Here is a 12213-nt window from a genome sequence, read left to right on the forward strand (position 1 = left end):
AGGCTTTTCACTCATAAAGGGACAGCCCAACTCCACTCCCCCTAGCCACCCACTCCTGCAACCGAACCAGCAATAACAAACTCCTGCACCAAAAAGGCAGGACAGGAAGGGACAGACAGAAAGGGACAAGAGCTGGAGGATGGGGTAAACAGAGCCACACAGTTCCTACTTTCAGCTGCCCTGCCCTTGTGTGCCTCACACACAGCGTAAAACTGAATTCCAGCTAACATCATGGCTCAGCTGATTGTTAAACACTCCAAGTTTAGCTCTCTAGTAAACTCCCTGCATAAGTACATAGCAAAGACACAACTGAAGATCTGCCTGCTCACGAGGGAGGAGACACAGTGTTACAATGCAGCATTCTGAATGCAACGTGACATTTTCACCTGCCAAGGTGATCCTGGCACCAGTGAAGCCTAAGCAAAGCTAAGCTTCGAGGAAAAGATGTGACCCCACGTCAAGACCTCCATCCTGTGGATAGACACATTCCTTGCGGAATTCTAAAAGTACAAAAACCTCATGTAAGAAAAGAATTAAGTCAGTCTACCTGTTTCCACAGTTTCAGTCTCAATTTCTTGTTCCTCTGCTACATCTTGCATCAGGTAAGTCTCATCATCATAAACCAGGACCTGAGCAGCGTAACCCTGTTCTAGTCTGGCACTAGGAACTGGCTCCACAACCACTGCTGGGAATTCAGAGACAGGCTCATTTTCCTATAGAAAGGAAAAAAAAGGAAAGAAAAGAAAAAAAATGCTCTAAATACTGCACTATTGAACTCTATGTCAATATTTTCCTCTTATGTTCTTAAATGCTTTACGAAATAATGATAATAATTTCAAATATTTTTACAGGAAATTTTCTTCCAAAGCAAGAGATTAAAAGAATAACAGATAGTTATCAGCCATTAGAGGGAACGTTCTAAATCTCAAAGTTTTCCTTAGTTTAAGGAAAATTTAAAGCACCAGACAGCTTAAGATATCAGAAAAGGGCACACCTTCTGATGAAGACACTGAGCTGTGGGAAGTGTTTCTCCTCCCTCTGCTTGATGAAAGCTAACAAAGGCTTTGACCATGCACTGCAAGATACCTACACCTGACCTGTGTCATTCAAACATGTTTTGGTTATTTACACAAGAACTGACTACTTCAAAGCCTATGTGCCATCTCTACTTATTTAAGGATGAAAATGTCTGTAAAAGCATATACAATCAGTTAGTGCTGCAGAGGTAGAACCGTGCCAGATGATCTTTATTAAAAGCTACCAAAGAGTAGAATATATTTATTATTTTTTGATAAGAATGCAAAATACAATAAAATATGCTGTGCTGGCTAACTTTAAAAGAGGTCTGTGTATTGTTCTGCTCAACTTGTTCTATATCTCATATCTGAGATGTTTAAAGAAAGCTTATATATAGAATATAAGTTTGTAAACCCAGTCTACAGTTGTACTACAGACTTCAAGACTTCCTGCTTCCACTGCTGTGACAACAAACTCTTCTACTAAAAGGTATTTGAAAAATTGCTGCACTCTTCTTCTTTACATAACAACCTCAGATCCATTTCATCTGTTTTCACAGCAAGTTCACAGCAAAATTTTCTTTCAAATTAAGATAAAAGGTTTCAAAGTTTGATAGTAAATAAGTGCTATTTATTTTCTGACCTCTTGATTTTTTATTTCATTGCTGTCAAACTCCAGGGCAGGGCCTCCATTGTCAATCACTACTGATGTCATGGTGCATCCCCCGAAGAGTCTTTGAGAACTGTTATCTCTCCTGAAGATACTAATGCTGATAACCTCAGGATATCAAAGGCTTGGATTCACAGTCCACTGCTCTTAAACAGCTAGGCAGAGGTTGCTGAAACACAAAATAATTTTAAGTTATTTGCATAATTTATACTCAAAAGTCTTCTCTTGCATGCTGCATCTCTACATCAAAATAGGGCATCAGCAAACAGTGAGATCAGTGCTTTGTAACAAAAGACAGAATTTGGCCCAACATTTTACTAAAATCCATCCATTAGAAGGCTACACCAATCACTGAGGTTTGCAAGAAAACAGGACCATCTAATATGTATTGAAGAAAGAAATGCTCATCCAAACTGCAATGGGCAAGCTCAGTGAGTCTGCTTTTCAACAGCAGGGAGCTGGTTTAAACTAAACTCATCTTGCACATTCAGGGAAACACTTGTGTGGATTCATGCAGGGTAACTGGGCTTCCTACAGGCAAGGTTACACTAACAAAAATTACAAATGCTGATCATCTCCCCAGCCAGATACAAACTAAGCAAGGAACAAGCACAAGATACATTTGAAAAGAAAGAAAAAAATATACACAATTTAGAAAAAAAAAAGGCTTTTTTTTGCTCACTTAGGTTAATTTGTAACAGCACAAACCTCCCCCCTCAAAGTTACTACTTTATTTTCCATTGTTTCACCACTTTTTGATGAAGAAGAAACTAAGAGTTCCTCTGCTCCCCAAACAAGACTTGGGCTGAAAAGCCTTTAACAGGCAATCCTTGGAGCCACAGACACCCGTCACCCTGCAGACCTTTTAGAACAAAAAGCCCACTCCTTACCTATCCAAAAGGCTTTAAATTCAAAAAATACGTTAAGTAGAAAAACAATTGCTTATGAATACACTAAAATAATCATTCAGAAGAAAAGAAATAAATTTTATTGCAAAATCTTTTCTTCTTCTACAGTTTTCCATTTATACACAGAATAGAAATATTGCCAATGAACCATAACCCAAAATAGAAGGCCAAAGAAATTAAATTGCATATTAATTTAGAAGCACAAACCTTCTAACCTGTTTCAAACATCAGCACTGTTCCTGCAACTCAGACTCACAGCTCAGTGAACATACAGTGCTTCATATGGTTCCTCTGCTTAAGCACATCACAAAGCTAATTCTCATGCACAATATTAATGCAAACAAACAATCACTGATAATAAATATTGATGCAAATAACTAAAACACTAGACCACATCTACTGTATATTTATATTTTAGGTACTATAGTCCCACACAGCTGGCCAAGTAACTGCCAAATTGCATCAATTGAAAGCACCCAATACTGTTTACAAGATCAGGCTCTCTCTAGAACTCTGTCTCCTAGGTTACAAAGGTTTCAATCACTTTTATGCTGATCTATCTCTATATGAATCACTGATTTCCTATAGAAATGAAGTTAAGGCAATGCAGAAACATAAATGATAAGTCTCATTTTCCAGCTGGGGCAGAAATCACAGTAAGGACCTTACAGGGGAAAGAAAGTACACAGAACAATGTGTGAGATGCTGAATCTCAGCATTCATTAACAGAACTGTATCCTCAGACTGAATATGTGGAATAGTTCATCAAGGTACTCCAAGTCTTTATACAACAGGATTTGAGCTTCATACTGGCGTTCAGCCAGCAATGTTTCCAAAACTCTGCCAGGGCAGAGAAAACAACAAGCCCACTCGTCAGCACGTGAGAAGGTGAAAGGGTTTCAGTTCAGCCTGGTTTGGGAGGTCCAGGTTAGAGCAGACGCTCAAACACGCACACACCTACATTTATGTGAGATTCCCACAGACACAGCCCTTCCTCTATGAGCCAGCATCTCCCTTGTCCCTCTCCCTAAGGAGTGTGTCTCAATGGAAGACTTCTTGCTTCTCCCTCAAATTTCAGCAGGACACTGAATCTATTCCCCATCCTCTCTCTAGCAAGTCCCAGCTCATTACATTGCTGTAAAAGGAAAATGCTGTCTGGTCACTACAGGAATCAGCTCAGAAATTCACATTTCCCAAAACTAAGGCAGCCAAAAAGGCCAAAAGACAACTGGACTTACCCTCCTAAAGTAAGAGATGGTTCAGGTTTGTAAGAGACTAGGCTGTCCCCAGTGATACAATTAGCAAGCACAGAAGCTGGTTCAAAGTACAACTAGTTTTGAATTACAGAACAACCTGCAGAAAGATTAAAAAGAAAAACAAAAAACTGCACACTACAAATTTAATTCCTCTCTGGATAGATGCTCACAATAAAGCAAAATACAGAATAACATCAGAGGGGAAAAAATAAATTTAACATTTCCAAAAAAATTACCAAGTCATGTTATTACAGTTCTGACGTCCACTCCTGTTCTTCCTGGCAATGGAAAATTCACAGAAAAACTAGTTCTGAAACATTTGGAAAAACCCTTATGACCACAAAAACATCCTTGCTGTTATTTTTATACATATCTCATGGGAAAACAAAAATAAATCTACATGCGCCCATCACCATATAATAAAAAACAAAACCCCAATCAAACAAAAAATTCTGAATCTTGAATACTTTGCCCCAACAGCAAGAAGTTTCTAACTATTTACACTACAAAACACACACCAAAGACTCAAATTTTTTATAACTTTCACTGGGCAAGACAACCAATTAGAGCAGGTCCTCAGAGGCCACAGGGCACTTGCAATAAAGGCTGCAAAACACCACTTCATTCGCAGACTGAATAGTACATTAATCTGACCTACATTACGTATCCAAGGGTGTGCCTACAAGAAATCCAAACTATTCTCGTGAGTTTCTGACACAAAGTTTAAAACTTTCAAATCACAACTGTAAATCCTAGTAAAAACAAAATCACAACTGTGATGAACACACATCCCAGTAAAAACAAAATCACAACTGTGATGAACACACATCCCAGTAAACACAGTATCTGAAGGTGATTCCCCTGTGCATAACTACCTATCAAATTAACAGGGAAGCAAACATGCAGCTCAACAGAATAAAAGATAACAACTGAAAAACTGTGTAGAAAGGATGGTAGAGAAAGTCATCTCTTCTAGGCCACACTTCAAGTGAAGTTATTTAGGACTAATTTTAAAACAAAACTCTAAATATAAGTCTGCAAATAGCTTTAGCACACGTTCATTTTAATTATAAAAGGAACTAGCAAAAAACCCCTCAAAACACAATGCTTGAAAAAAGATGCCCATACACAAAAAAAAGACCAACACACAGAAATCTGAGCAGCAGAGGCAGCTGCTCCTCCAGCACTCAGAACCACCACAGGAGCACGTGGAACAACATCCCCCTTTAATTCAGGTTGCAATTAAATCCTGAGGAGATTCATGCAGATACCTCCAGAGATGCAACTGGGTTTTTTTGGTTTTTTTTTTTTTTTTTTTTTTTTTTTTTTCAAAACAGCCTTCTTTTGGTTTAATCAAAACCAAAAAAGTTAAGAAAGTTGGCTTGAAAATTAAGTTAGTTGCACGAGCAGAAGTACATCGGCCAAGATCACTGCAGAATCCCATCAAGAGGAACAATATATGGCTTTCTAAGGGCCCTAAGGTGTTCTATGTTTCATAGGCAGTAAATGCCACTATCACTCTGACACAGAAAAACCACAGCACACTCTGTAACACATTTCATGTTGACTGAAAAGTCTTTTTAAAGATGTTTTCCTAGATCATATTTACAGCTCTGGCTACTTGATTCATACTGGCACGTGCAGAAGAAACAGCAAATTGCCTTTCTTTTTCTCAAACTCAACGAGTCTAAGAACTGAAAAATTAAGTTACTGAAAAAGCTGTCTGAGCAGAACAAAAACTCGTAAGCTTCTTGCTAAAGTTTGTTGCACAGGTTATATCCAAATTAGGATACAAAGTAAATCCTTGCATCCACGAGGTCAGGGGAGCATGCCAACCACACAGTCTACAGTACCTCACAATTCAGACCAAGCACTAAAATTCATAAATACAAATCAAAATAAGGGATGTGCAAAGTAGTCCCAGCCACACCACACTTCATAAGTTTTCATACAAAAAAAAAAGCAGTAAATTTATTCCTGAATGCACAGAAACTGTTATGCTGGATCAAATTAATGATGCATCAAATCCAGCAAAACACCAGAAGATCTCCTTCCATACATATATAATCTGAACATCCAAAGTTTGCTCTGAAACCTCAAAAGCTGAAGCTGATGAGCCCCAAAACATGTAAGCTTATAATCACTTAGAAACTATTAACGTTCTGCAGAAAGCTTTGTGGCTTCAGCAGGCTGCTCCCGGACCTTCTGCATCTCATCCCATTAGCAGGCTCCCTTCCCACTGCTCTCTATTTAAAGACACCCGGTAACCTTCTCTTCCCTCTGACACAAGTCTCACTTGCACCTCTCTTTCCAGGGAATTGATTGTTGGTCCTTAACAATCATTTCCACTCCCCCACGAGCCAGAGTAGGGAGGAATTATTCATCAGTTTACATAATAACGCAGCAGAGACGATTAAATTAAATGGTGAGGATGTAAGTTTAAAAAACAAACCCCAACACATGCTCTAAAAAGAAGCAGTGTACAAAAAATCCATAATTAGCTTTGGCAGTATATTCGAGAGGTCAAAAACTTGTAAGATTTAAGTTAGACAGCTTTATGATGGTAAAGCTCCTGAGTAGCTTATGAGACTATTGAATATAAAGATGTGTGTAACAGTCTAAACTTCAGGCACCTTCTGAACCAGATACTACTGAAACCTGAGAGATGAAGAATGTGTCACTGATGGCACCACACAAAAGAACCATCCTTTTCCCAGCACCCTTCTGAAAGCACTGTATATGAGATGGAATGAGTGCAGAAGGAAGAGCAATAAGGACTAGACACAGAACCAGTTTTTAAACTTGCAGTGAGGTTGTGCTGTCTCTGCTAAAGAAGTTAAATGACAAAAGAAAAGTCACACGAGAGGCAACAGCGACCAGCCATAAGGGGGGGAAGCAGGCAGAATGAAAAACTGAATTATTCAAGCGGGGAGAGACAAGAGAGAGCGCATCCAAGAAGGTAACAGACAGACACGACCTGGGCTCACCCAGCACGGCGTTTCACGGCCGCGCTATAATGAAAGCCCGCCGGACCCGCGCTGTTATCAGCGGCGCGGGCAGGGGCGCGCACGGCGGAGCGCTCACGCATGACAGCGAGTGTCCGGCGCTCCGGGCTGCCATGTTCTCCCGACGCCCGTGTAAACAAGGCGCTGCCCCTCGGCGCTGCCCCGCCGCCTCCCGGCCCGGCGGCCACGCTGCCCGGGCTGTGTGCGCTGACAGCTCCGGGCACCGCCCGCCGCCCCCTCCGCCGGCGCGGACCCGCGGGCAGCGGGCCCGGGGGCGGCGGGACGGCCCCGGCTGCTCCGCCGCGCCCCGCGCGAAAGCGAAAGTGCGGCTGCGGCGGGCGGGCGGCGGGTGGGAGGTGCCGCCGGAGCGGCCCCCGGGCCCGCCACCTCCAGGCCATCCCACACAGCCCGGCGGCCTCCCCCGGGCCGCCGCGGCCCCGCGGCCCTTTGCCAGGGCAGCTGCCGCCTGTCAGCGCCCGCCCGCCCGCCGCGGAGGCAGGAGCCGACACCGCGCCCTTACCGTGGCCGTGCTTCGGGAGGCCGCGTCCGTGGCCCGCCCGGGCCGGGAGCAGGAAGCGGCGGCACCGCCCGGGCAGAGCCGGGCCGGGGCCGGGCCGGGCCGGGGCCGCCCCGCGCGGGAGGGGCGGGGGCGCAGCGCGCGACCTGCCCGGCCCGGCCCGGCCCCCCCCGCCCCGCCGCCGCCGCCGGGCGCGCGGGGGCGCTGCGGGCATGCGCGGCCGCTCCGCGCCTGCGCGGGGCTCGCCCGAGCCGCGGAGCGATCGCGGGGCCGTCCCGCGGAGCGGCGGCCCCTCAGCCGGCCCTCAGCCGCCCCTCGGCGTCCCCTCAGCGGCCCCTCGGCGGCCCCTGCTCCCCGCCGCCGTGCCCCGAGCCGAGGGCAGCCCGTGCTCGGGACGCGGGCAGGCTGCGGGGAGGAGCGGGCCAGGGTGCCGCTGCCCCGCCGCTGTGCCGAACAGGTGCCTGCGCCCTCACCGCGCTCCGGGCCGCGGGCGCGGGGCTGCCCCGCAGCGGTTCTGCCGCCGTGCCGGGCCGGCTGCGGAGCCTCGCGCGTGCAGAACCCATGCGGGCAGTGTGCTGGCAGCGCAGTGCTGAAATGCCGGCCCGCCCCTGTACCCCGCCGGCTCACAGCGCTGGGTGTGGAACCAGGCAAATTCTTCATCCAGTTCTTGTTGTTCCCTGGCAGTATGAGAATCGCTGTGTGGTAAACGCCAATCACTTGTTTTTAAAAGTTTAATAGTAATAAAATCGTTATTTAAAAAGTAGTAATGCAATTAGAGTAGTAGTAATTTGGACAAATTGAATTAGGACAATATGAGACAATAAGTACAAAGAGTTACGGACGTCCAGGTACCTTTTTCTGAGGAGCACGAGCCCGAAAAAGGACCCCCGTTAACAGAGGATTAACCCTTAAAAACAATAACTTGTTGCATATTCATACACTTCATACATGATGCATAAATTCCATTCAAACACAGGATTCTGTCTGATCATCGTCAACTTCTTCCTTCTAATCCTAACAGCGCCTTCGAGGTGCGAAGAAGTTCGTTTCTACTGATAAGAGGGCAATAAATTCTTTTTCTCTGAAAGATTCACGTGTCCTGTTGCTGCTATCTCGCTGCAAGTCCTTTCTTTTAAAAAAGCATCTTACATAGCATAGTTTCTATTTTAACAATTTTTATAACCTAAAACTATATTTACCACGCTACTTAAGAGAATTAATACAGCGTTACTTTCTAACACAACACATATAACATTCATTTTAATATTTGTGAAAAGCCAATAATGAAATACATGCATTTTTCACACTCTGCATTTGAACCTGACTGGCTGTGAATAGTAACCACCCAGCTCCCTTGGCCAATGGCTTTAGAAGAAAAGTCGGTAAGGTCAAGAACCTTTTGATACTCAGCGGGGGTTGTAACACCACTAAATACATAGGAGTTACATGATTTGAGCAGGGGAACAATGCAATGCCAAAACAAACCTGTTTCAGGCAGGATTTTATTCTTGAATAAATTTATCCTGCTTTTAAAAAGAAAGAATTACATAGAAATAAAGGAGTAAGTGGGGGGTTTTTTGCTGTATGTGAGGCTTTAAAATACAAAAGTTGAAATATTTTAGAAAGAAAAAGAATCAGTATGAAAGAGGGCTTTACCTCATTTTCACTTAGAAAATACATGGGATATATATGGCATGTTGCTTTTCTTAATTTAGAGGTGGCACATAACACAACACCCACTTCTTATACAGGGAAACTGTCTGAAAATTGTGAAGAAGAAATTCCATTCAGAGACTAGCCAGTTTATTTTCTGTTGTTTTGGTTTGAAGAAAAAATACAGAATGATTGTCCTCAAGGACCTTTTAATTTCCATAGCATTATACTTCAGCATTGAAAACTACTTTTGATTTAGGAGCAGCCAATTCACGTTGACAGTGGTGAGTGAGGATATCTCAGAACGGGTACAGAACACAAGACTCTGGGAAGAGACGTGCAGAAAGGCAGTGGGGTAGAAATCAAGCCATTAAAGGCTTCTCATAAAGTAACAACTTCAGACAATTTGAAGTGTCCCTTTCTCTTTGTTTGTAACTAGAACTGGTGCTTTGTGTGGCTTCCTGCTGCTGCCAGTACTTGTAGTAAGTGAGGAGAGGTGAGGCTGACGTGATTTTGATTTCATAGAATGCATTAATAATTTAAATGGTAGCAAAGACACTCACATCCAGCATCATTGTGTTCCCAGAAGCAAGAACTGTAAAGCCTTGAGCACTTAATCCCAATTTGACTCCTTTCTCTTCATAAGAGCTCAGCACTGAACAGGTTCCATTGGAAATTAGTCACTTACTAAAACAGCAGAATGAAAGCATTTTTGTGTTTTGGATTTTCTACAAACAACAAATAAAAATAAGCAAACAAACACAAAAATCCAAAACAAACAAAAAACTCAAGCCAATTTTCTTCAGTGGGAAAAAAGGACACATTATGAATTTCTCCTGTATTGTTAAGCTCCAGGGTTTGGGGATGAGGGATTCTTTCTCTGTCCCAGGTTTTAGCAGCCTTACTGCTTTTGATTTACTGCCCTCTTCTGCTTGATAGTGTGAGTTACCCAATGGTTAATTATGCTCAATTAGCCCTCACTGGATAACAACATTTCCCACTAACTACTCAGAAAGAACATAGCCTTATGCAGGAAGAAGGAAGCCAGGAAAAAAAATCTCATATTGTGGGAGAATGATCAATGAACCCCATGGGCCTAAGTAATTTAATTATGTTATAGTGAAAGTATGATTTTCATGCATATTACTGCCTCTCCTCTTTGCTTCTCTGTATTTCCCTCTTTAATTGGTTTGCATACCACAGTCAATGCTGAACTGAGAAGAAAACACATCAGCAGCTGAACTTCCTGAGAGGAAACACAGCAACCACAACAATTTTAACACTTTTCCTAGGGCACAAGCAGAGCTCACACATATATATTTTTGAAGATCTCTAAGACATGAAGGTTTTTAATTCTAAAAGAAAACTATTTATCACTAAAAAAGCCTGTTTAGAGCCTGTGATGTCGGCCGTCTCCTACCCCCTCATGTGTCCCAGCCCACCATGCCCTAATATGAAGCCCAGACCCCCGCACTAAAGCAGCACAGAATCTGAAAAATATAAAAGCTCAAACCTGAGTCATCAACCCCATGTCGTAAAATGGATTTATAACATATGTTGAGGCATAAATAAAAAATAAATTGGTTTCTCTCAGTAAACCACAAGCAAACCTGATGGAAGTGAAGGGACACGAACACACCCTATTGATGATCATTGGTCTCAAATTTATTGATCCAGCTTACATACTTTTATAGTAGTGTTAATTAAGCTCAGACATATTGAAAAACCTAAGCTCATCATTGGTTACAGATTACATGTCAACCCCTCCTTTGTGGCTACATTCTCAAAATACTTGTAGTTTTCTTGTTGAGGCTAATATTTGTTTTTACATCCTGCTGTTGACTACATTCAAGGGCACCATGTTTTTCACTGTGTTTTTCTTGTTATTTGCTCAAGGACGCAGTGTTGTTGTTTTTCTTGTAAGGAAAAGGCTGAGAACTTAATGCTTACAGCTGCTTTTTACTGCTTAACCAGCTGTATATGATCATGGCCTTTTTCCTCAAGCCACGTCTGCACAAAAACTGTCCACATTGCCCCCGTTTTCTTTTTTGTGCAAGGAGGTTAGTCTGCCAGGTTTTTTCTATCATTCTACTGACCATATTTTGAATACAATAAAAATACAAGGCAGAATAAGCAAAAGCATTAAAAGCACACCCAGTATCCCTATAGCATATGTCACAAGGTTCCTCAGCCACGGTCCAAGCAATGGCTTTTACCCCAAAGGGTGTTCATTGGTTAAAACCACTCTCAACTGAGCCATAATGTCCCGCCTTATAAGGCATTGCACCGTAGGTGGTAAATAGGAGTATTGAAAAAATAGTTGTTAGCTGTTTTCCATCTATGCGAACCCGGAGAGGAGGAGAACGGCTAGCCAGGGTAAAGCCTCCGACCCCGGCCACTGTGGTGGTTGCTGGCTGCAAAGGCCAGTGTTGAGGCCAGCAGCTAGGACTAATGATGCTGGAATCTGCTCCAGCGTCCAGCAAGCCTGAAAATGATCTTTTCTGTCCTTGAAATTCCACTTCCACTCTTTTCTTGGGTCTCTCAGAAAGGTTCAAAGTCAGCAAGATAAGTCCTCCGGTGGATCCAAAACCATTTTCTCCCCTCTCTTGTCCTCTTATAGCCTGTAATCCCTTAGTCAATTGTTCAAGTGGCACCAGCTGAGCAATCCTCTGTCCTTTATTAATTTGGAGTGGTGGAAAAGGGGTATGCACCATGACCATAATTTCTCCTGTATAGTCCGCATCAATGATGCCAGGCAGAACAAATAATCCCAACATAGACGCAGATGATCTTCTGAAAAGCAAAGCACCCAGCTTGACCCTGTATAACAATAGGTCCCTGAATCCCTGTCGGGATTTTTCGTGGGTGCGGGGTCATCAGCGTAACTTCTACGGCAGCTGCCAGGTCCAAGCCGAGGCTCCCTGTTGTGGTGGGTTGGAGACAGGATGGGGTGCTGCTGCTGCAGCGACGACTTGTGTCGGTGCGCGGTCGCTGCGGTTCGTGCTCCTGTTGAAGCCTCTCTGTTGAAGTCTCTGCCTGCAAGTGCCCGTATTGTGGGTGTCCGAGCGGCATTTTTGGCACCAACTAGCCGTTGGAGCCAGTGCAGGTGATGCTTGAAGTGGTGCAAGAGCAGCTAACACCTGATTTTGAGAGGTCTTTGCTTGTTCTTGTAAGCCTAGCCCTAACTG

At 43.6% G+C, this 12213-nt stretch overlaps 1 protein-coding gene across 5 annotated transcripts in view; it reads right to left on the bottom strand.

Moving 5' to 3' along the window:
- Positions 1-7462, bottom strand: part of ELF2 (E74 like ETS transcription factor 2) — a 28346-nt gene extending 20884 nt beyond the window's left edge. Inside the window, exons 1-3 of one of the 5 annotated variants that reach the window (XM_058024772.1) lie at positions 7376-7462; positions 1660-1855; positions 548-713 (exon numbers count right to left, since the gene is read on the bottom strand). In XM_058024772.1, coding sequence (XP_057880755.1) covers positions 548-713; positions 1660-1731 — 238 coding nt within the window. In that variant the 5' untranslated portion in view covers positions 1732-1855; positions 7376-7462. Of the gene's footprint in view, positions 1-547; positions 714-1659; positions 1856-3832; positions 3924-6837; positions 6887-7375 lie in introns of those variants that run through there. The other 4 variants (XM_058024774.1, XM_058024773.1, XM_058024777.1 and 1 more) reach the window with 4 other exon arrangements.
- Positions 7463-12213: the final 4751 nt, after the last annotated feature.

Source organism: Melospiza georgiana, chromosome 5 (genome assembly GCF_028018845.1).
Source record: "Melospiza georgiana isolate bMelGeo1 chromosome 5, bMelGeo1.pri, whole genome shotgun sequence".
Classification (NCBI taxonomy): domain Eukaryota; kingdom Metazoa; phylum Chordata; class Aves; order Passeriformes; family Passerellidae; genus Melospiza; species Melospiza georgiana.